The sequence below is a fragment of the Saccoglossus kowalevskii genome, chromosome 10 (genome assembly GCF_978046115.1).
Source record: "Saccoglossus kowalevskii chromosome 10, keSacKowa6.1, whole genome shotgun sequence".
NCBI classification, from domain to species: Eukaryota; Metazoa; Hemichordata; class Enteropneusta; family Harrimaniidae; genus Saccoglossus; species Saccoglossus kowalevskii.
In genome coordinates, this window is record NC_140650.1 from 33,655,462 (window position 1) to 33,682,249 (window position 26,788).

At 34.1% G+C, this 26,788-nt stretch overlaps 1 protein-coding gene across 3 annotated transcripts; it reads left to right on the forward strand.

Annotated features, from left to right (window-relative positions):
- Window positions 1-168: 168 nt before the first annotated feature.
- On the forward strand, window positions 169-25,448 carry LOC100372070 (glycerol-3-phosphate acyltransferase 4-like). Of its 3 annotated transcripts, XM_085504533.1 has the most exons (15): window positions 454-715; window positions 1,393-1,437; window positions 4,446-4,530; window positions 8,440-8,570; window positions 11,722-11,764; window positions 12,529-12,583; window positions 14,699-14,764; window positions 15,358-15,522; window positions 16,948-17,041; window positions 17,134-17,249; window positions 19,765-19,820; window positions 23,402-23,487; window positions 23,940-24,068; window positions 24,369-24,448; window positions 25,083-25,448. In XM_085504533.1, exons 1-15 carry the CDS (start codon window positions 569-571, stop codon window positions 25,168-25,170), a joined length of 1,386 nt encoding a protein of 461 aa, XP_085360659.1. In that variant the 5' UTR covers window positions 454-568; the 3' UTR covers window positions 25,171-25,448. The 3 variants fall into 3 exon arrangements, with proteins under 3 accessions (XP_077865505.1, XP_085360659.1, XP_085360660.1); XM_078009379.1 differs by lacking the exon at window positions 1,393-1,437 and having other exon boundaries at window positions 169-715; XM_085504534.1 differs by lacking the exons at window positions 14,699-14,764; window positions 15,358-15,522 and having other exon boundaries at window positions 463-715.
- The last annotated feature ends 1,340 nt before the right edge of the window (window positions 25,449-26,788 follow it).

Consider the following 26,788-nt stretch of genomic DNA (forward strand, 5'->3'; position numbering starts at 1 on the left):
TGCGTTTGTTTTATTACAAAATATATTATACTAAACCTTTTAATCCAATATGAGAATCGGGTTGTAGAAAATGTCCATCGATCTAGGCGAATGCACACGCTACTATACATAGCTATACTCAGGTCGTCCGACAACCTCTATGAACTTCCGGTTTTCTTCCAGTTTTTTGATTTCATGTACAATGTGGAGCAACTACTCATTTTGTGAGAAATTTAGTAGTTGAATTTGTGGCTATTGTTGTTTTAACGATAACGGGAACCCGTTTCTTCGTTCCCATGTCTTTGTGTGTTGATATTTCCTTCCAGTCTGTGATGTCAAAGGATTCTAAACGAAAGACAGTTCAAGTCTGAAGGTGTGTGACCGTGCGGTTGATGACCTCTGCTCTACTGAAGAACAGCGCCTTTGAATGATCCCTGCCCATGTGCTGACAATCCAGCTGATAACTTGTACTCAGTTGAAACACGAGGACAATGTTATTAGTGAATAACCTTCCGGCACAGCAATGGCCAGAGGTTCCCAGAAGTTTGTAGATCAACCTTTTTATGTACGTCCATGAACGGTTCTTACAATGGATGACCACCTTCTACTCGTCATTATTGGTCTACTTCTGGTGCCATTGATATCACTGTATTCCATGGTCATAATTCCGGCAATGTTTGGCCTTGAAATTGGTGTTCGAAGATTATATGTCAAAATATTAGTCCATATATTTGAGGTAAGTTCAGAATAAATATCATTGCCCAATAAAAAGTTTGGCCAATTTTAATATTATTAAAATATTATTATAAATAATTGTTCAATTTGCATTCAAAAGTTAGCACCACTTGATAAACAGAATTCTGTCAGTCTATTGCATATGTCTAGGCCTTGATAATGCTGTCAGTATACACTGAAGGTTATAGAGTGATATTCAATCAAACAGGGTTTTGCGGCACAAGCTGAGTGATGTCAAAACCCTGTATACTTGTAACGGTGCTTGTCATTTGATAACTGGCTTCGAATTACATTTTGGTGTTTTGTTGATCATTTTTCTATCTGTTCCACCTCTGATACTGTTATTTTCAGTCACTAGTGTGACAACAGTGTGGATTTCATTAGTAAAAAAACCATACCCATCGGTACATGTGAGCACAAGTGGAGTGTTGTATAGTGAGCCGTATGCAACATACATACGTTCTAGACTAAATTTCATAAATCTTTGATTGAGAATTTCAATTATAATGGGTCTTGATTATTTCTGTATAACATACTTTATGTATATCATATGCTTATTTTCATTTCAAACATGTACATGTACTAGCATCTATGTGGTCTTTTTTTTGTAGCATTTACATTTAAAGGGCCTATATAAATGAAATTATATGTATTCCATTCTGGCATGTCTTGTTTCAGTTTGCAAATAATAAAATACATGAAGACACTTTTAAATCATCAACTGTAAGTACATTTGTAAATAGCTTGTCTGTCATGCACTGTTTTGTATACCAGGGTATGTGTACATGTATGTAATCTTAGAGATGTAAAAATGATGGCATTGGATTAAAAGTTATGAAATATTTGAATAAAGATTTCTCTGTCTGCAACAAGATGGTGCTCCTTATGCAATGAATATAAATCACATGTACATGTATGTACATTGTCAAGTTTCAGGGTCAGTGCAGTCAGGTTATGTGCAATGTTTTATTTTACAATGCACCTTGTAAATTGACTAAGAGTTTGAAACATCATAACATTTAAAAGACACCACTGATGGTGCATGCAGTCCGATCTTTTTGCTAGCTGTCAAGCAACTTGTCAAGTCAAAACATAATAAGGCTGACACTTGAAAAATAATTGTGAACCCAGTCTTTTCTCTCTAAGCCATGCCTACTGACAAGGTGTTAAGTAAAATGGACACTGTCACAGGTGTCACATGACCTTACTCTCCTAGAAAGAAAAAAACGCCACCTAGAAAAAATCAACCTAAATTGTGGGTGGAAAATATTGATTATGAGCTAGAAAACCATGTTGCTGCTCTGTGTAAAATATAGTTCTGGAAAAATGAGTGTATGTGTATTAGCACAAATAACAGCAGAAGATATTCAGGAATTTTTTCCAAGAACTGTGACAGGTCCCAAAAGCTCTTGCATTGCGAATCATGGTCTTAAAAACAGGCCAGATTCAATCCGTGCTTAGCATTTCTTAGCCCCTGCTAAGTGTTCATGCTTGTTTTCTTAGCACAGGCTAAGGTACTGTAGAATAATTTATTTTTGCTTGGAATTTATTTTCGCTATTTTCACTGAAGGGATGATTCCGTGAAAATTAAATCCAGCAAATATACTTTTTTTTCCTATATTTCACATTAAACTCATCAAAAATCAGTGAAAATAAATTCCATACAAAAAGCCTTTTCAGTGAAAATTAATAACAGCGAAAATAAAATTTTCCACAGTATTTGATCTCTTAGCTCGTGCTAAGGAGCTTTGCGTGAATGCTACATGTATCAATGACTGGTATGTAAAAAAAACAATTCTATCATTGATGCAGTCTATGATCTGATCTGACTAATTCAGACCTACATCTGAATAATTTTTGTGATATTTTTAATGATAAGCTCAAATGTTTGTACCGTATGAAGTAGAAAAACAATATGTTGAACAAATGTAAGCTTAACTTTTACAGGTGTTCTAATAACAATTTTGCATTTGAACATTATTGAGATAGAATTAAAAATAAAAATCATTGAATAGCTTATATTAAATTTATAACTTCCGCACATTCGTTTCCCATTGATTGATTCCCATTGAAGGAAAATAGGCTATGTAATCTCCATGAATGCAATGAAGTAGAGGATGAGAAACATTACATTTTGTATTGTAATAATTGTCAAATCAGAGAACATAGATCTAGATTCTTTGCAGCCCTGTACATCTATGCCCCAGAGTTTAGCATGGATGAATTATTTCTTAATATTATTTCAAGTACTCTGCCTTGACCTATGAAACACAATTTCAATAGACATATTTGTGGTTCACATTTCAATGGTATTGTTCAAGACAAATTGGAAACTTTTTTATTCCTGGTGATTCACACATTACCTCGTCTTGAATGTATTGTTTATCCTTTCTTCAAAATTTTAACAGCAACAGTAATGGTAGTAGCTTAGACTGTTGACAGTCTAGTAGTAGCTATATTCTTAGTGATTTGTGGTCAGATATTGTTAAAAGCAATGCAAACAACCTATTTATTTAGTGGGCATGGTTTGTGGGTTCACTTTTATTTTTCAGTTTGGCATAGGTAGATGTTTTGACTTGACAATTTGTTCAACAACAGCTTAGCTTCAACAACTTAGACGTTTTGAATGATTTGAGCAGTGAGTAGAAATAAAAGTAAGTATTAAATAATACCAACTAGCCCAGTTTGATGAGCCGTCAATCAATACAACAAAGACATACATATGTAAATGTAGTAATGAGTTCCATGACTGGCAGCTTGTCAGGTAATTACACAATGGCTGACGCTGCTGACACATATCTGTCTTTGTAAATGTGTGTACTACTAAAAGAGCAAATATGGTAACAGTACTTTTTTCTTAATATTAATTTTCCCATTTGTAATCTAGGATAATAGAGCAAATATGGTAAATTTAAAGGTACTTTTATCTTAAAATTAATTTTGTCCATGTGTAATTCAGGATATTAGAGCAAATATGGTAAATGTAAAGATACTTTCTTCAGGACAAACCTGATTCTTTTGTTCTCGCTCTCTTCATCCTCTTACAACATGTGCTGTTAGTAATTGTATTATAGACTCTGTCCAGTGCTGTAGCATGGATCTTAATATATCAACTTCTATAGAAGCTAGTAACTGAAAATGAATTAACAAATCAACTAAGCCAGCCTTACTGGCATTTATTGAATACTGGGTTTCAAGAGACACTTCAATATCTTCTCATCCTATAATATAATGCACGTATCTTTATTTAAACATTCTTGCACAACATGTTAAGGCCTTGGTAATTTTCAGAAGACACAATTTAAAAGCCAAAATTGTGGAAAAACAAATAAGTTGTATTTGCTCTATTGGAAGTGCATCTTCAATAGAAGTTCACTGACATCAAATATTGCATTTATTATTTACCTTATGTAAGTGTATGTGCTACTAAAAAAACAAATACAGTATTTGAGTCTGGGCAATCACCTTCATGGCTTGTATGATTTCTGGCATACGATATACAATGTAATCAATGTAAAATACTGTTGTGATTTTTACGATGTATAACAAACCACATATTGTGTTTATCCTTGACAGGATTTTTGTGTATTCAACAGTACCGGTAACAGTGGAATTCTAGTGCCAATGTGTGTTATAATTAATACTACTTAGTCTACTATATGAAGGCAAAAACAGGAAAACGCGATTTTTTTCATCATTTGAAACATTTTATTTCTTCTTGTCTTTTTCAGTGGGGAAAGCAGCGGATTGCATTAGCTTCTAAACAAAGTGGTGAAGAGATTGTGACCAGTAATGGTACAGTTGTCACAGCACAGGGTAAGTACACTGTTAGCAAATTGGGCCTCCTGCTTACAAGGAGATTGCCTTGGGTACAACTCAGAATCTGTATTTGTTTTTATTGTGGCTTGATGATCCCAAGTGTAAGGAGACACTTCATTGCATCAAGTGGCTTCCCCAACCACACATAACTTATGGTTCTTTACATTAACATATAAACCATAAAACAAAATTATGATTACCGATAGTATGCATCAGTTCATCTTCAAACCTGCATGAATTTTATGGAGCAACTACTATTGCCATAATGACACAGCATTGAGATACTACTCTGTCAACTGTGTAAGTACTTCACATAATATTCCATATATGTCGTTGCCATGAAATGTTTGACCAGAAGACTGGTGTTTAGGTTAACGCATCCTATTATAGCTTCTATACTGTATTTGCTCTATTAGAAATGCAACTTGTATAGAGGCACAGGTCAGCCAAATAAATAGTGTTTTGGTAGGATTGTAAGTACAGCAATCTGTCACAGCCATTCATGATTAACTGGTAAAAGTAGTACCGTAAAATTCCTAATTGAGGCCGCGGCTTAAATTAAAATTAATTTTTTCAATGGACGAATTCAGATGCGTGAAGTTTTGGTGCGAGCATTCACTTCGGTAACAGTGGAAAATTTTTTCAGAAAACAAAGGCCAGAAGGGATAATGAGATGCACAACACTCGTTTGCAACTTTGTTGCAATTCTAAGCGCACTTTCGGATTTTTACACACAGACAAACTTGTACACAAAAGATAATATCTACAAATAGATTTGTATGCATTTGCAGATTTAGGTACTGCAATCTCTTGAATAGATGTCACTCTAATTCGTTTGCACCGGTATAGGTCACAACTGAGAGACAGTCATCTGACACAGTCGATGGAGTTTCGACTACTGGCATGTTTGACTTCCGGCAGAGTGACTGTCCATGTTTAATTTAGACATCAGGGACAGTCAATAAAAAAAAATGTTCACATGATAACAAAAAAATACTTAATGTATATTTAATGTAATATGTATTTATTTTCTTAATTTTTTTTGATAACAAAAAGTATATTCTAAAAGAAGTAAAAACAAATGCATTCCTAGAAACGCTGGATTGTGCCCATGTGTCTTAATTACTATAGCTCATTTAAATATGTTAATAATAGTTCAGCAACTTCATGGGGAATGCGACATGGAAGAGATTTACCGTTGTTGTAGTGCGATCGTTTGGCTTTGATTTTGATGGGAAATGATTTTTTTTTAAATCAAGAAATTAGTTGTTTTTCGAAAGATAACCTGAGCATCGAAGAAGAATTTAACACTTTTGACGATAATAACATCTCATTGTCGAAACGCAGTTTACCCATTCACACTACTCAAAATAAACACTGTACTCTTGAATAAGCGTCAATGACTACGGAAAACCTAAATTAGACTCTAAGTTAGGCGTCAGAAAAGATTGAAATGTTCGAAAAATTATGCCTTAATTTAAAATTAACTGGTATATTTTTTTCTGAAATATGTGGTGGTTGTTTGGTTTGTGAAAGTTTGGGGTGCGGCTTATATTGCAGACTTTTTCAACAACCTGCAGCTGCAGCCTCAAATATGATTTTTTTACGGTAGTTATTGTACCCAATAGTGCTTGTGAAAAGTTAACCCACTAAATGACTTACCTCACCTCAGACGTATGTCAATTTTAAATGAAATTGGTGCATAGTACGTCAATTATTGAACACCTCTGTACTGTAAATAATAGTACATGTATTTGAAATAAATATTGATGCATGTGTAGTGTACTGTCTCATACAAACCAATTTCAGAACTGGCTGACTTGTATAATAAGATCTGATATGTATGTACCGGGTATCCTAGTGAGCAACTTGTTGCATTCCATCTCAAATCATGTGATGAATTGGTTGGTTTAAAGCAAGGGTGTTGCTGCTCATACAATTTATTTTACATAGTGAGGAGAAAGTTGTACTTCCAACTTGGATTATGTGAAAACAGCTTTGTTGCTTACTAGTAAATGAGGACTGTTCAACTAAGAAAGTCTTCTAGTAAACTGTAGTAGACTAGCAATATCGGTACTGACTGTTTAGAAAAATAAATGAGTACTTAGTAAATGCAGTCAAAGATTTCTGAAATCGAAAGTGAACATCACACTTTCAACAATGGGCATGAAAAAAACAGTTTTTCATTTTTAATAGGTCACTCTAATTACATAGGTATACCTGGGCACTAATTATGATAACTGAGAACAGAAAACAATAAATAGTAAACATACATATACATCACAATGTACACAAACCAATTTCTATTCATAGATCATGGTATATTTAGTAAATTTTTGAAAAAAATTAAAAACTCATTCTAATGAGCCTAGATATGGTGCATTATTCTAATCTTAGTATCAGTGTGATAGCATTGTGTATAACTCCTGACCTTTGACCCTGTAAATGCGATTTGTGTCTGTATGCTGCTTTAAATAAAAACTTGCTATCAACGTGTTGTATCTTCCATCACCTTTACCCCTGATTGTCAGCAGTAGTAGGACTATCTTTACAATTTTAATAGGGTGATTGTGGAAAAGTAGGCAGAAAATAATACCGTAGTAGTGGGCATGTGTGAACTACCTATGCTGTTTTTGGCAGCTAATGTACTACAGTGTACTCAAGCATTTTTATAGTGTTATATTTAAGATACTCCTTTTCTCTCTAACTTTAATATTTACGCTTTAAATATTGCCTGCAACAGCCAATCAAAAGTTTCCACATCCACAAAACCAATGCAAGTCCTCACATGTGCCACTTTAATGATTAACCAACATAACAATTACCAGTGAGTTAAGGAGGTTGATTTCCATCCTACCCAGTACCTATAGTTCCATAATACCGTACTCGACCGCGTTAGCGCCCATGCCCGGGCAAGCGCCCACCCCCCACTTTTGCGCAATTTTTATATTTGGGGTCACATTCGGCAAAGCGCCCACCCCTTCAAAATGCAACTAATATAACACTTGGTCTTGCGTAACGAATTCTGGTAATCGTTTTTATATGATACAGCGTAGATATCGACCGCTGTGAACATGTTGTGAATGCATGGAACACGTTAACCGTGCGTAAACTACGCTTCAACAATGACCTGTTAATACAAGTAAAATGTGGTAAATATTTCATGCCATATTCAGTTTACCTCTCAAAAATGGCTAGTTACTAGTTTTTGGAAAAACCATGTCATTTATTCGCTGAAATCAATTCTAACAGATCGTACTTCGACATCGATAATTCACTTCCGCATTACTGGATAGTCTTTGGGAATTTCCGAAGAATTGCGTCAGTACAACACAGCATTCTGATTGGTTAATAACCAACTTGATCCATTAGGTCAAAGGACGCTGCTGCAGGTAAAATCTGCAAATGCATCATGGCGGAAAGCGATTTTCATCGAGAGTTTGCGTACAATCCAACATCTTCGTCAGTGGAGATAATATGACAATTTTGACTTTGACTGTGTTCCAACAGACTCAAATGTTTTTAATTTCGTAAATTCTGGTGTTAGGTAATTAATATTGTAATAAAATGTGCATATTTTTTGTGATCATTTCTGTTTCTTCATCGTGAAAATTTCGTAATTTGATTTTCCCTCAAAGACGTAATCTGTCACTTGATGAATCAAATTTTTCATTTGCACTCTTTTTTCGAGGGGGGTGGTCGGGTAAGCGCCCACCCCCTAAAAAAATCGTGATTTTCTGAGTTGAGGCCCCTGGGCGCTAACACGGTTCAATCATCTTAGCATATTTTAACAAACTGTATTATTGATGTATTTTGGTTGCAAGAAAACTCCCTGGATTAGGGTTTCAGTATTTGTATCTATATGATTTCTTAATTGCGATTAATTAAAAACTTGTCTTGTTTCAGAGTTGATCCAGCGTGATAAACCAAATAATGTAACCGAGGGATTTGCAGGAGACAGCAACAACTCTATTGAAAAACTTAAACATAGTTTTGAGCTATCAGACATTTGTTATTTTGCCAGAACAGGTGTAGAGGTCAGTATTTGTTGATATTTATATATTGTGTACTTTTCTTACAGTCACTAATGTTTCCACCACAAAGTTATTTTTGGCTCCAAATTGGAGCATACGAGTTCACCCTGTCTGTGTGTTCTACTGATAGTTGAATTAGATTGTAAAGGTGTATTATCGGATATACAGTACAGTTCTCGCGGAAGCTTTGGCTTCACTTCAGCTTCACCTTCGCTTCAGCATCGCATCATTATGGCATTGTTATGGCTTCAGCATCGCTTCAATGTCGCGACATTAAAAAGTTAGGCGATTATCGCTTCGCTTCATTGTGGCCTCATTATGGCGACAATGTGGCATCAGCATCGCTTCATCAAACAAAGAAGTACTGTACTCATTTCCCCCAAACCTCTTGACCGCTTCCGCTTTTGACCGATCAATTTCCGTTTTATTTTCGACCGTGCAACAATTCGGACTACTAAAAATTTTCTGGTTTTCATAGATCACGGTTACTAGTTTAGTAACCGTGCATAGATGTTGAACAACCGTCAAAAGTTCAAATACTTTTTGTTTTAACTATCTATAATTATATGCACGCAATCTGACCCTTTGACCTAGATTTGGCTGGGATTGAATATTTTATTTTAGACAATATTCCGACGTGACTCACTGCTACAAAATGTATTCAACAGAAGTACAACATGGTTGTCTGGGTTTCTTTTCCTGATTGTGTTGAGTTTACGATTTGTATAATTATTGCTGTTTCCCCCCAAGCAGAAGACAAGCCGAAGGACCATGAAGCTAAATAGAATTCCCACGCATGGACGTGGACTGAGTGAAAGAAAATATTTCTAAGGCTAAAATAAAAATGACCTACTATTACACATCTTTGTGTATTTGTCAATTTTGTATATATTTGGTATGACCGAATGATCGTAAATACCTAGAAAAATCTCGTCTTTCGTTAATAATTTCATTTGTTTGAAATGTCTACCGAAACGATCCCGACGTCCGTCATTCAACACAATCAGCATTTATTTATCGCAATTCATGGGGATCATGTCCCGTAATTTGCGGGCTGTAAAACCAAATAATTAAACAAGTACTATTTATTGTATTTTTGTTTTACCTCGCAAAACTACAACAGAGCGTAGAGTTGTCGCGGTTAAATAGTCGCCTTGAAATCGATGGAACTTCAACTACTAGTATCCATTTCTCACCTTGAAATAAAAAAATCGAAGAGCATCGGGGGATATATTATTAACCAGTCTTACGAATCGCTAGCTTTATTTTATTCGAATTTATACAATTCACGAGTTTTCGACATTTGTTGGCAACTTCCGCGCTAAAATGGTTGAAAATGTGAGTGTGGTTTTTTCGCAAAGTCCTGTTGATAATACGGACTAATATGGTTCTGTGACCCAGGTCATGCTCCGATCAGGTGACTCTCAGCCAATCAATGATGTTGTAACAAAACATATTTAACGCAAATTGAAGGGTCGTCGTACCATCCAATCTCCATCGTCGATTCACAAAGTTTTTTTGTGTGCTGTGACAGGCTTCGCAATTATTCACTGGAAAACATCGGTATATTTTGACAAACGGATGGGATTTTACCTCAGTTCAAAAAAAAGAAAAAACAAAACAAACAGGGCTGAGATACAAATCAGTTTTGCAAGTTGGGAAATAAGGTAAACCAGACTGGGGTCGATGATTTTCAGTATCGAAGGACTTCCGTGTGAATCATGATTTTCAAATTGTTCATCGGCTGGTGACCAAATATTTACGGCCACACTAAATGGACACGTTTATTTTTCTGAAGCCCAATAAATTATTCCTGCATGTCAAGCGCTATTCGATTTTTTACAGGGCATGGCTCGTTTTCATTCGAAAATATGTTTGTGAGAATACTTTTAAAGTACGTATAGATCAAGCTCAGATCACTGATCGTGACTTAATTTTGAGAATTGGTTGTCAAATTTTACCAGACCGACGCCACCACAACCATCCAATCATATGTTGGAAATGTACGCACTTGTTTTGGAACTTTGTATCAAGATGACTGGCGACGACGCCGACGCACCCGGCGGCGTACGTGTGTGTTGCATGCTTTAGTAGTCCGGGCATGGGGTCGGACTCGGCTAAAACTAAACGAAACACAGAAAAATACCACCGAAATGAGGAATCTGAATCTGCTCTTCTAGCAGCAAATAAAATGAGCGAAAAAAGGTAAATTTTATAACAAGAAAAGTTTCACTTCGTATACAGCAAATTGTGTTGTATCAGAACGACGATTGCATCGTGTGATTTGAATTTATCACGATTTTCCTTTCAGTCAATATGAAACTCGTCACCTTGCCGATTGTAATGTACTTCGCAAAGTTTTTGGTGCCCAATACTCGCAACACTAAAATAATTAAACAAGATATCTTTTTAAAATGTCATTTTACTCTTGATCATATTATTTTATTCGCCTTGAATTTCAAATCGATTACATATCGAACTTCTGTACATGTTTTTGTCTACTGCCCTTCTGCGTGCAAATAATGAGGTCATACTCATGTCACAATACTTTGAAGCTGATGCCATGTTGATGCCATGAGACTGCGAAGCTGAGGCCACGATGATGCCACAAAATAGCGAGGCGAACACAGCTTCAATTTTCAATGACGCGAAGCTGATGCCACAATGATGCGATGCTGAGGCGACAATGAAGCCATGCGTAGGCGACAATGATGCCACAAAAGCCAAAGCTTCCGCGAGAACTGTACTGTATTTTGTTGTTAGCTTTTGATATATGAAGCTATAAGTGCAATATATCAAATGCAACAATTACAGTATTTACAAGATAACTGGGTCAGAAATTGTTAGCAACAAGTCATGTATATTAGAGTGTAATCAAATTTTTAGGTTATACACAGGGGTTTCATTAAGAGCCGGCTACAAGCCCAAATTGGCCGACTACTTTCTGCCCCCATGACTGCCAACGCCAGTCTCATTGCAGCACTTCGCACTGCCGAGAGCCTTTTTATTTTATTTTCGGCCTGTTGTTACAGAATGATGGCCTGCTATAAAATGCATTTCAGAGACCCCTGTATACATATATTATTTGAGAACTTGTATATCTGTGGGGCTTTTAAACTTTTGATAATTACATCTAGTTTACCTTTGATTTCAGTCCATCATTGATGATGAAGTAACTAAACGATTTGATGCAGAAGGTGAGTCTTTAGATTCATTTTATGGCAACAGATTCACATGTCATAAGGATAGCTCTCATTACTAATATGTTATGAGTATAACATCAAAGATTTAGTGATGTGTTTGGAAAAGAATAATAGTTGAAACCACCAGGAATAATCTAATGATTTCATTCTGGTTGGTGAATACATGTTACTATGAATACTGCAGGGTTGTTATGTGGTTGTTATGTGAGATAACAGCCAGAAATGACAACAACAACAAAAAATGTGTTGTGTTGTGCAAATGTTTGTATTTAGTCACACGATTCTATTTCTGTCATGCATTATAGGCTTCTGTATCCAATGAAAATGTTTGAAAGTGACCTTAAAAGTGAAGTACATTTTCCAAATAGGGAAGACATTCAAACATGTTCGTAACACATCTGAAATCAAATAAATAATGTACTGGTAATTATTGTACATATGTTAATATATAGAAGACTAGTTCCACAGATGAAGATCTTCTCTATCTATGTGATTTTCAATCTGATAGACTTTCTTCAGAAATAGTGAAAAGTTTGGGTTCTTTCATCTTACAATAGTAAATGTGATTTTGCAACTGAAAGGCTGATTAAACCTACCTAAATAAAGTGTGACAGATGTGATATTTGAATATATCCACATCATGTGTTCTGACAAGCCTTCGAACATTTATAATGCCACCTTGCACAAAACACTACTGTTGAAAATGTTTGGTAAAAAATTAATATTTTAATTTAATCTTTTGAAATCTTTTGTTTCAGAGTTACCATCTTGGAATCTTTTAACTCGCACCAATCAAAATTATCAGTTTTTGAGGTAAGAGAAAGTTGTTTATTTTTACATGCATTTACAGCTTCATGTAGAACTTAACTAATCTTCGGTAATCAAAACAAAATTTGATGGTCTGAATAAGCATATGAGATCATTCCTATAGCTGTATTGGTGTCTTGGGTCTATTATGTGAAATATTTGATGGTCTGAATATGCACTCTGACATCATTCATGTAGCTGTATTGGGGTCTTGGGACTATTATGTGAAATATTTGATGGTCTGAATATGCACTCTGAGATCATTCCTATAGCTGTATTGGGGTCTTGGGACTATTATGTGAAATATTTGATGGTCTGAATATGCACTCTGACATCATTCCTATAGCTGTATTAGGGTCTTAGGACTATTATGTGATATATTTGATGGTCTGAATACGCATATGAGATCATTCCTATAGCTGTATTGGGGTCTTGGGACTATTATGTGAAATATTTGATTGTCTGAATATGCACTCTGAGATCATTCATATAGCTGTATTGGGTTCTTGGGACTATTATGTGAAATATTTGATGGTCTGAATATGCACTCTGACATCATTCCTATAGCTGTATTGGTGTCTTGGGTCTATTATGTGATATAATTGATGGTCTGAATATGCACTCTGACATCATTCATGTAGCTGTATTGGGGTCTTGGGACTATTATGTGAAATATTTGATGGTCTGAATATGCACTCTGAGATCATTCCTATAGCTGTATTGGGGTCTTGGGACTATTATGTGAAATATTTGATGGTCTGAATATGCACTCTGACATCATTCCTATAGCTGTATTAGGGTCTTAGGACTATTATGTGATATATTTGATGGTCTGAATACGCATATGAGATCATTCCTATAGCTGTATTGGGGTCTTGGGACTATTATGTGAAATATTTGATTGTCTGAATATGCACTCTGAGATCATTCATATAGCTGTATTGGGTTCTTGGGACTATTATGTGAAATATTTGATGGTCTGAATATGCACTCTGACATCATTCCTATAGCTGTATTGGTGTCTTGGGTCTATTATGTGATATAATTGATGGTCTGAATACGCATATGAGATCATTCATGTAGCTGTATTAAGGTCTTGGGTCTATTATGTGATATAATTGATGGTCTGAATACGCACTCTGAGATCATTCCTATAGCTGTATTGGGACTATTATGTGAAATATTTGATGGTCTGAATATGCACTCTGAGATCATTCCTATACATGTAACTGTATTGGGGTCTTGGGTCTATTATGTGAAATATTTGATGGTCTGAATATGCACTCTGACATCATTGCTATAGCTGTATTGGGTTCTTGGGACTATTATGTGAAATATTTGATGGTCTGAATACGCACTCTGAGATCATTGCTATAGCTGTATTGGGTTCTTGGGTCTATTATGTGAAATATTTGATGGTCTGAATATGCACTCTGAGATCATTCTTATAGCTGTATTGGGGTCTTGGAACTATTATGTGAAATATTTGATGGTCTGAATACGCACTCTGAGATCATTGCTATAGCTGTATTGATTGGGTTCTTGGGTCTATTATGTGAAATATTTGATGGTCTGAATATGCACTCTGAGATCATTCTTATAGCTGTATTGGGGTCTTGGGACTATTATGTGAAATATTTGATGGTCTGTATATGCACTCTGAAATCATTGCTATAGCTGTATTGGGGTCTTGGGACTATTATGTGAAATATTTGATGGTCTGTATATGCACTCTGAAATCATTCCTATAGCTGTATTAGGGTCTTGGGTCTATTATGTGAAATATTTGATGGTCTGAATATGCACTCTGAGATCATTCCTATAGCTGTATTGGGGTCTTGGGTCTATTATGTGAAATATTTGATGGTCTGAATATGCACTCTGAGATTATTCCTATAGCTGTATTGGGGTCTTGGGACTATTATGTGAAATATTTGATGGTCTGAATAATAGATACACCAGTTACATAAGCAGTACCACAAATTCAGTCCATCAATATTATAAAAGTTATTTGAACAGCCTTTGTAGGAATAGGTATGATAAGATCTTCATACAAATGTGTACACATTAAGTACAATCATTGACAATATCATTCATCTTGCTATGTGTTTCTCATTGCAGTATTCGACTGACAGTCTTGTGGAGTCTTGGTTTTATTATTAGATACTGTATTCTATTACCATTTAGGTAAGAAAGTAAATCCATTTTTAGTTTTTCTGTAACAATATTAGGACAATCCATGTTATGTGTGTTATATGTGATTGTACAATACTGTAAAGGGGTTAATTATTCACTGGGTTTTAATTTAGCTTATTTCGCTGACTGGAAAATGCGCTAAATTAAAACCCAGTGAATATGTAAAATTTTGCATAGAACACATTATCTAAATGATAAAACCGTGAATTTAAAACCCACTGAATATGCCTGAAATAGTAAATCAGTGAAATTTAAACCCAGTGAAAATTAGTCATTTTACAGTACTGTATAAGCGAGTTGAATATTATCACAGTCACATGCTGATATAATGAATATTCATGTGTGGAGCTGGTCAAACACTGGTGGCAGCCATTTTTGTTTTTATTATTATTAGAGGACGCTTACGTGCGTAATCATTCCATATTTGGAATTCGCATTTCCTAATATGGTAGGATGAAAACACCCCAAAATTACGACACGCTGTAGCTTATTGACGTTATGGTGACAGATGTATAACAATATTGATTATTGCATGCCATTAAATGTGGAATTGATAAAATATTCTGGTTGTTTTCTTCCCATAGAGTAACACTGACTATTATTGGCATATTATGGTGTATGGTAGTCTACTCTATTATTGGATATCTACCAGCAGGAAAACTAAAACGTACAATTTATTGGCATATTAGTTTAATGACACAGAGAATACTGGGACGTTGTTTATCTGCTGTTGTAAACTATCACAACAGGTGAGGAGCATATAACTATTTAGTTTTCACAATAAAAAAAAGGTACATGTGTATTGTTAAGATATTGCATGAACAGCTTTTGATGTTGTTCAATTTGAAATATCATGAGTAAATTGTTCTGTTATCTTTTCATGTAATAACAAACACATCATATTAAATTTGCACTCGGAGATCATTACTATAGCTGTTGGGTTCTTGGGACTACCGGTATTATGTGATATATTTGATGGTCTGAATACGCACTCTGAGATCATTCCTATAGCTGTATTGGGTTCTTGGAACTATTATGTGAAATATTTGATGGTCTGAATATGCACTCTGAGATCATTCATGTAGCTGTTGGGGTCTTGGGTCTATTATGTGAAATATTTGATGGTCTGAATATGCACTCTGAGATCATTCATGTAGCTTTATTGGGGTCTTGGGACTATTATGTGAAATATTTGATGATCTGTATATGTACTCTGAGATCATTGCTATAGCTGTATTGGGTTCTTGGAACTATTATGTGAAATATTTGATAGTCTGAATACGCACTCTGAGATCATTCATTTAGCTGTTGGGGTTCTTAGGAATATTATGTGATATATTTGATAGTCTGAATGTGTGCATTGTGAAATGTAAGTACCGTACTCATCCAACTTAGCGCCCACCTTTGAAAAATTATACAAATGACATTTTGTCCTGCAACATCGTTCTTTGACCTGATACAAATGTAGGTCAAGTCTGTTATTAACCAATCAGAATGCTGTGTTGTACCAATACAATTCTTGTAAAGCAATACAAAAATGAATCATTGATGTCGAAGTATGATCTGTTCAAATTGATTATGAAAACAAAAACATTATGATTTTCTCAAAAACTGGTGATTGTCAATTTTTGAATGGTAAACATCTATTAGGGTTAAAAGATAGTTAACAGTTCATTATCGAAGTGTAGTTTACCTGTTCACATGCATGGAGGGGATGGGTGCTTAGTTTATTTCAAGGATTGCCTATGGCCACAAGGCCCATTTGTAAGGCCAATAAAAAAACAATAAAATCTTGAATATACAAAATGGTTATAAACAATACAAAATGACAACAAATAATAACAATTTACATCAAAAATACTGAACATCCAATTGCTTTTATGACACAAAGTTTAAAACTACTCAATGTACTAAAGATATTAATTAAGTTAAATTATTAAAATTAGCCGTACATCTAATTATTGGTAAATATTGATATAAATTAATGACTATGGTGACATAGACAGACAGAGTGCAACATTCTGTTTGAAGCAAAGAAATTTAACATGGATACCATACATCTGAATAAATGGACCTTGGCTGGCAAAGATGATATACCTAGTACAAAATACATGTACAAATGATGTATAAATCATTGACCTTATTATTCCTACTTATAATATTGTTTTCTGTAGAGAATACAGAGCTGAAGGTGGTGGTATCTGTGTCGCCAATCATACATCACCTATAGATACTGTTATACTTGGTGGTGATAACTGCTATGCCATGGTAAGCTTAACTTCTCTTTGTATTCTTGCCCTATGTGCTGTTTTTCCACTTGAGGTCTGATATGATATGTGATAAAATATTCTCATTTACAGATTGGTCAGGAACAGGGTGGTTTTTTTGGAATGATGCAGAGAGCGTTCAGTAGGGCCGAGTCGCATATATGGTTTGATAGAGCTGAAATGAAAGACAGAAAAGCAGTTAGTATGAGGTAGGATAATTAAAATTGTCATAATGAATAAATTACTTAGCATCATGTCAATGAGTATGTAGCAGATGTGTACTATAGATGGTACTTTCACCTTATATTTTTTGAACCATTATGGAACTTGTAAAATTTGCATGAAAATCTCAATTTGGTTAATATAAATTATTGTTTGTGATTATTTTGACTTTCCATTTGACTTTCTGTTTTAATTTCAAATTTTGTGAAAAACTGAGCTACTGTTCACGCTTATTTATATCAAATACATTTGTACATCACATGATCATGTAAAAAACAATCTGAAAGTACAACTTCAAGTTAGGGTATGTATCTGATTTCATCGATGTAAGTCACTAATGTCAGCCATTTATTACACTGACAACTCTAATACAATGCATAATATGAGGTTATTACAAAAATGTATGAAGAGAGGAGGGCAATGTGATCCAGTACCGCCTGAGTGCATACTTTGTGGCATTGTCAGGATAACATCATTATACATCTTGCTTCTCTTTGTAGTAATAATATGAGAGAGCTCAAATGCAGGGATCTGGTGTAAGCTAAGGAAAGGGTTTACTATGAAAGTAATAAGTGCAAATATGTTTTGAACAGATAAGTTGAATCTAATGAAATCATTCAAAATACATACCAGAAAATACACTGCTTGCCAGCAATCTAATCTTGTATTTTGTGTGACACAGTATTTAGTTCAGCTGCGAGAAAAATAGCCATGTATGGTTTTTTGGACAACACTGGAAGATTGGAAATTGTATTGAGCCTATTACCCTTCAAGCTGGCAACATATAGCCTTAAGCCAGAGACAGCTCCTTTTTATGAAATATAAATATGCATGCATTTATTTGTTAATTACTTGTATTTATACAGTGTCTTGTAAACAGATGACCACACATTTATATGCTGTTAAATTTTCATAAGATTTTATAAAAAAAATCACAAACAGCACCCTCTACAGGCGTGCCTAAAACAAAACAAAACAAAAGTAAAATGGCCATTAATATCCATTGAGGGCAGTGGATTTAGTAAGTTTGATCTTGTACCAAGATAGCCTGTGCTATTTTCAAACAGAAAGGAAATCTCATCACTGTAGAAACACAATTCTGTCTTCTCATTATTTCACAAAATATTTCACTATTACTTTTCTTCCTTAACTGCTGTTGCATCCATTGAAAAAGAATCTTGAAATGTCTCCATGAGAATTACCATTGTTTAATATTAAAAAATGTATAAAAAGCTCTGCAAATGTGTGATTTTTGTCATTAGTGAAACCCCTGTTCAAACACATCATCCTTGACAGCTTTACTGTTATTAGTCCCCGTTCGGACGCACGTCAATTTGTTTCAAGATCTGATTCAAGATGGCCGAATGGCGGCCATTTTTGTGCTAAAAAATCCAAAAAATCAAGCATTTCTCGGCTGTTTACAGATGGATTTTGTTCAAACTTGGTATATACATTAGACATTATGGGACCTTGATGCAAATAATTTTGTTTTTCAGATAAGATTCAAAATGGCCGACTAGATGAATGTGGTTCTCGTGCCATATCTCTGACTTGCTTTCACTGATTATGTTCAAATTTTAAATATTCATTATACATCATGTCATAGATAGATATATATGTTGGTTTGACGATCCTATTCAAAATGGCCAAATAGTGGCCATTTTTGTGCTAAAAAATCAGCAAATATCAAGCATTTCTGGCATTTATGGATGGATTTTGTTCAAACTTGATACATACATTAGACATTACGGGTTCCTGATGCACGTCGTTTTATTTTTCAGATTGGATTCAAAATGGCTGACTGGCTACCATTTTGTTTTAATGAATGGGCTTCTAAATCCATATCTCCGACTTGTTTTGACTGATTATGTTCAAATTTTAAATATTCATCATACATCATGTCATAGATAGACAGATATATTGGTTTGACGATCCTATTCAAAATGGTGGTCATTTTTGTGCTAAAAAATCATCAAATATCAAGCTTTTCTGGTACATGTATTTATGGATAGATTTCCTTCAAACTTGGTACATACATTAGACATTACGGGTTCCTGATGCACGTCATTTTATTTTTCAGATTGGATTCAAAATGGCTGACTGGCGACCATTTTGTTTTAATGATTGGGCTTCTAGAGCCATATCTCTTAAATGCTTTGACTGATTATATATTCAATTTTTATATATTCGTCATACATCATGTTATATATATACATGTATTCAAAATGGCTGATTTTGAATGCTGTTCCAGAGCAATATCTCTCAATATGGACAAGTACTTGTTTACTTTTCAGTTTGTATGCCTAATCACATTCCCTCTATCCTTTATAGAGGGACTGTGGCCTAATAAAGTGTTATTGTGCTACCATGAATGAGCATTTCTTAGATGTTAATTAATACCTTCACAATACCATACTGCATAAATCGCTGATTTGTAATTCCTTGGTCTAAGAGTGGTCTATTTGAACTCAACTAATTCATTAAATTATTGATATGTTACAGAATGAAATCTCATGCTGAAGATCCTCTTAAGTTGCCTATACTCATCTTTCCAGAAGGTATTTATATACATGTATTTATTGAACTAGACTGGCGCAGTCGGGCAAATAATTTGTTTTTGTATTTTAAATAAAATTAAAAAAATTGTGAAATGGAGGTATTGGCGTGAAATCACCTGGTTTATTCTGCAGGAAATTCATTGTTGTTCATGAATGCACATATTATAATGAGGTGGGCGTAGAAATACGTGCATAATGAGGTCAACATGGTAAAGGTCACACTGCAGATCCAACATGGCGTCACGATGAAATTCGAGTTTGTCGTAGTCGTTTCTAATTCATCACAATGCTACAATCAGCCGACGTCTTCTCGGTCAGAGGTCAGTTGAAGAGACGTTGTGATTGGCTTTGATTGTCAATTAGAACACTCATTAACATAATTACCCGTTGAAAAATCGACTAGTTCCTGCAGTGTCGATAGAGGGCCATGCAGAATAGGATTTCGCGCTAACACCTCCATTTCGCGAAATTTTTTTATTTTATTTAAACTACAAAAACAAATTAATCGCCTAACTGTGCCAGTCTAATATTGAACTAACTGTTCTTATCTAATAACCAATATTTTAATGCCTACTTAGAGATCTCATGTACAAAACATCCTTTGCCTGACATCAGGAGGATGAATTTTCTTCTGACTCAAGGGCAGTAATGCTTTTAGGCTACAGTATATTGTAGTGCATTTCTTTTTAGCCAGTATGTTATTTGGCAAAGTTACCTACGCTGTAAATTAATTCTCACAATAAGATTTTTAGAATTTTAGCTGAATTCAGGCATCAATCCAAATTACCGTAGAAACTCACCTACTAGGATTTTTTTAATTTATTGACCTCCAAAATTTTTGTTTCACCAGAAATTGGTCACTAATTTTTACTCAAAAAATTTGTTTAGAAACATGACTTTCTATAACTATTATACTTCTGCAACTGTCTATAACCCAACTTTTATATTTGTTTAACTTTTACCCCAAAAAATTTGACTGGCCGAAAATTTATCGTTACCCAGCAACCTAAAAACCTGGTCGAAACTTTAGAGTTTTTACGGTAGCTAAAATTATGTTTCACATTGTTTATTGTTTACCTGTATCAGATGGTCTATGTAAAGTTTACTGTCAAAAACATTTACAGACATATGGTGGTTTTAATGCAGCAAGGTGAATCAATTCTCATGAACGAAAGTTCAGTACATGTACAAAGCAAATGGTGCATAAAATGGCAACTGTCTGTTCAAGCTTCACTGGACTGTAAAATACTCATCATTCCATTTGCACTGTTTTGTTGAAGCGGGCCATCCATGGAAATTCTGTATCAGTTAAATTGAATGATTTGATAGACCGTGACAATGAGCTGGATCCATTAATCAGCATACTTGTAACGACAACTACTGTAAATTTCAAATTTAAAACAATAGATTTTGTCATCTTGTATCACACCATAGCTTTAACTGACATAAACTTTTCATTTGATTTCCCATGGAAACTCATCACTACACTTGACTTTATGTTCTATTTACCGTGGAAGAGCATACACCGTCAGTACATGTTTAAAAGTGGGAATCTTGCGAAAGTATAATAGTGATGCGATGGCCAAATAAACAAACCCTGCCTGGTGAAAATGTGAAATAGTCTATAGTTAAATAATAACACATGCTTGTGGGGGTAATATCACGATTTGTTGCCTGCCCAAGGGATGATGGTCATGACCATAATATTGATGATGCCAGAGCCGAAGGCGAGGGCATCATCAATATTATGACCATGACCAACAGCCCGAGGGTAGACAACAAATCGTGATATTGCCCGAATAACCACGTGTTATTTATTTTATCACATCGAACAGACATCCACCATGACAATCACAGCTACCATACATCACTCACACCCGCTCTCCCACAAAATAACAACACTTATATTGAAGTATGCAATATTTTATTTTATCTATTTTAACAAGTTTCACATTACTCAATAACATACATACATTGTTTGCTGAAAAAACAACGAAATACACTCAGTAAATGTTATTTTCAGCCATGTATAGTTTTTTTATTTGAACCGTGTTTCAGCAGTGTGGATCACTCAAATTATCGAGAATAACATTTTTGAAATGAATTGAGAAATTCTCAAACGCAAGTTATTTGATCACTCACCAGATAAAAATGCCGTGCCGTGGAAGTGACTGAAAAAAAACTTCTTCACTAAAGTACCACACCTTCTATTCGTAAGCCACACAGCTTTGTTTAGAGCGTTTTCGGTTAGCATCGGCGTGGAACGCGTAGAAATGCTCACAGCGTAGAACGCGCTGCAGCGACCCCGGCTACGACGTTTCAGTGGCGGCTTTGCCGTGCATTTTCGCTCCATATAAAAAATACCCTATACATCAAAACAGAGTATCTTACTTAATATCCATTCTGGCACGTTCACTGTCTATTTCGGATGGCTAAAGTTCCTTCAAAACCCTGAAAGCAACCCCGAAAGCAACAGCGGCCAGAGCAGCACCAGTGCAGCGAATGACAATTTGTTATGCGCAGTATCGTTGCGCAGTAGTTTCAGTGACGTCATCCATGTGATATACCCATGTAATATCCACTTGGCGGGCAATATACCATGTAATATCCATTTTTATTCCATGTCATGTTACCGAGTCTCAACCAATCATAGCATGCGTAAGAGCAGTGAGATGTGATAATGTTTCTTAATGTAATTTGTGTTAGAATGAAGTCATGTCTATAATATTGGATCTGGCTTGATAATATTACAAATCTGTTTCTTTTGACATCTTGTCCAGATGCCTGTTAAACGCTTGTGTGATCTAAATTACCCACAGTACTACTATTTCCTTTACATTTGTTGTAGAGCAGTAAGCATTTAGTCTGTGTATGCTACATAATTTTTGGGTTTTCACATTCAGATGTTATTTCCCAAAAAATATTTCAGACTTCCAATGGTATTCTGTGAACTGTGCTACAAATCTATTTTCTAATTTGACAACGCTGCTTAAGTCACTGCAATTCTTATTCTAAGAATCCCATGAAATATTTACTGCTACAATATTCTAGGATTTTCCCCTACCTGCCATATTTAGTACAATTAAAAATCGATTTACATTATATTTTGTATTAAACCAATGTGATATTTTAATTAATCTTGTGATTTTGATGTGTGTCTCTCTGTCCTTCTGGTCTGTCTGGGTCTTGAATCTTAATCTGAGTCTTGGTCTGGGTCTGGTTCTAAATTGTATTTTGATTTTGATCAAATTTAGTACATAGGTACCACAGGGTAATGTGCACAGGCATGATTACTTGTAATTTTAGGGCAGTGTCCATGCATATTAAGTAGCTACATGTAATTTGCATATATCTAATCTCATCTATATGAAATATTGATATAATTTGCTATATATTGTTGCTGAATATCTGCTAGTGATCTTATCCTCTAATGGCATTGCTTCTTCACTGACTGTTGAGAATTTTCATACCTAGATTTTTTTGTAAAACAACAAGAATTTTATAAAACAAGGATTGCGTATTTAACAAATTTCACATTGTTAAAAAATTCCCCAATGATCTCATTTGTTTTTTATTTTCAGGCACTTGTATTAACAATACATCAGTTATGATGTTTAAGAAAGGCTGCTTTGAGATTAACGCTACTATATACCCTGTAGCCATTAAGGTAAAATATTTATTACATATAACTGTGAAATATTTAATTATTTAATACAAATAACTGGAATCATTAATTATTTAATGTTCTATTTTTTTTTCAAATTTTTGATCTTTATATCAGGTTTTTAATTGATCAGAGACCAATTTAATCAGCTTTGTTTTGCTTCAATTCAATAGCAGTCATTTTGTTAAAATAAAACTAGATATTTACATAATATATAATGTATTAACCTATTAATTATTATAAACAGAAAAATAGACAAAATGTCAGGAAATGAGTGTGCAGTGTTGATCAATTGTTCTTTATTTTTCATTAATTTTAAATTCTGTGAAATAGCTAAAAATTTCTGTTACTGTACTTGTACATGTTTAATGTACAAGTGACTATGCTTGTTGTATTTCTTTCTGCATTTAGTATTTGTATTTGTCCCATACTGATTTATATATTTCTGTTATCAGTATGACCCAAGGTTCGGAGATGCATTCTGGAATAGCAGTAAATTCTCTTTGTTAGAATATTTAATACTAATGTTCACCAGCTGGGCATTAGTATGTGATGTTTGGTATCTGCCACCAATGACAAAAAAAGTAAGTAAAATTATACCATTCCACATTATTGAGTTGTCCAAGTGCCACGTAAAATTGTGTATATTATTGCATTGTTACAGGACTTTTATTCTCACTTTTGCCATCCAAATAAAAGTCTGTAAAGGTACTGGGTGCATTTTTAGTTTGTATTGTCCAAAATTCTTATTCATTATTTAATATAGATTCTGAATGGGCAAAATTTTAATAGTTACACTATGTTTTAATTATGTGCAATGGGTAAATTTCATTCATATGTGTCTATAGGATGAGGTTTTTATTATATTGTATTTTTGATAACAGGATGATGAGAGTGCTGTGGAATTTGCTAATCGTGTTAAGTCGGCTATAGCTAAGCAAGGCGGTCTATTAGATTTAGTATGGTAAGTATGGCATTTAGTGTCTGTGTCTAGACGCATATTAGTGTTTGGGCTATTTTATTTCATATTAACGGCAGTTTGCTGAAACAATGTAATAAATAGAAAGATAAATAAATTCTAACACTGGGCTATCACTGATCATTATAGCAGTATGTTTTAATTTAGTTCTGGTCCATGTATAATAGAGTTATTACTTAATACTACTGTACACTATCACTGTTTATTCAAACAGTCTAGAACCAAGAAGCTGATTGGTCAGAAAAAACAAACAAAAAGAAAATGTTACCTGATTGGCACAGTTTGATAGCCAATCAAGGTATAAGGTCCAAACTCACTCTAACAGTCAGCACAAACTGGTTTCATATAATCTAAAATCACTCTAGTGATACCAAATAAACACATATGATGTAAATGCTATGGTCTCTATGTTATATATATGATAGCTACACCTAGAAAATAATTGTTGGTTGTCATTTGCATGCCATAATTATTTGCCATATTACATGATGCATCACATTGTGTTTACTCATTTGGTAAACCAAATTCAATTCAGTAAGCTCAATATTACATGAATTAAAAAACCCTAAAAATTGGTGAAAAAATACTGTGGTGCCTCAACGTTATTTTGTACTGACAGGGATGGTCAGCTGAAAAGACAGCAGGTGAAGAGTACATTTAAAGAAAAACAACAAGCTGACTACAGTAAACTACTGAAAGCTGAATAAAAAGAGAAACAAGAAGCTGATTAAGTAAGCTGAAGAAAACTGAATACAATATAAATCAACTCTGAATTAGTGTATACCATATCAATAAAGTGAAGAATCCACCCATTAATATATTTAAATGTTGAAACATAACTTTGATATACAATATATAAATAATTATTTAACACATTTTATATTCATTGTGATTCCTTCCTGGATTGGTATTTGTACAAATTTAAGGATTATTTACATGGATGATTGGCATAATAATGAAATGAATTGTATTTGAATGGCATAAATGCTTTCCATTTTTCTGTGTACTGTTTTTGTTCATCATAGCTATTAGTGCTGGCATGGTATATAAAGTTTTAGTTTTTAGTAATCAATGCACACTCACAAAGTGTCCAGTAAGTCATAAATTTGATGATACAGCAATAAGTATTAATTTCGCTAAAATTCAGGTTAGTTATTTTAGATTCAAATTATGTTCCGATACAGCTTGCGTCTTTATTTTGTCATGGTATCTTGCAAAAATATTTACAGGGGGTGTTTTTTTTTTGGCAAACAAATTATTCCAGACATCAATAAACTGGTTTTCTACTTACCTGCTTACTAGTTCACGCATGTTTTTGTTTTCCCAATAGAAATACAAGATTTTTGTTTAGACAAAGGAAATGACATTGAATCATGTATAAGGGGTGCAATTTGTCTAATTCGTCAAGTTAAGTTTCAGTTAAGTTCAGTTCAGTTCAGTTCAGTTCAGTTCAGTTCAGTTCATATCAAATCTGTATGCTGGAAGAGAAGTGTATAATAAATGTTCACCACCACTTTATTTCTATATATATATAATACATACGATGGTTTGTCATTTGTTGGTTTCTTCCTCTCTTGGAACCTGATGATTTTAATAATTGAAAAAGTAATATTAATTTTTGTGATATGGGAAATTTTTTTGTCTTGTCCTTAAATACCATTAATTATAATGAACAATAAATTAATATCACACATATATGCAAGTCTAGAAATGTCTTTATAAAATCAATGCTTGTTCCTCAGCTTTTTTGTAATATTGATTTTTTTTTTCAATTTTCATTATCATTTTGACATTATGAATGGAAACTGTTATTCACATTTTTTGGATGTCTTGCAAAGGTACAACGAATTGTGAATTTAACAATTGTGCATTTATCATTATCCTGTCAACTACTTCAATTATTATTTAGCAATCCTAGGTAGATATTTATAAAACACTGTGGTTACATGCAGGGTCAATAAAAGTGAAATTATCTGAGATATGCATTTTTTTGCCTATTTGCCTTGCTGTTCATCGCATAAATGGTAGGGTATGCTAACAAATTATTGATGTTTAGAGTTTTCAATTGATTTACTATAGAGTTTACACGATAAGTGAGTATCACATTACACATTTATTTCTTGTTTAAATGTTAAATATGCATTTCAATATTACTTACTGAGGATTTGACAGTACTTGGGTCTAGAAAAAAATGTTTCTGGTCATTGGAAATTTCCATTAAAATTGTTTGTAGTTTTTTTGAAAAAAGCCCAATTGTAATTAAAAAAAATATAAATCTGTGTGCATCAATTTTGTAAAAATTGACCAGAAACCTTTTTGCTTTTT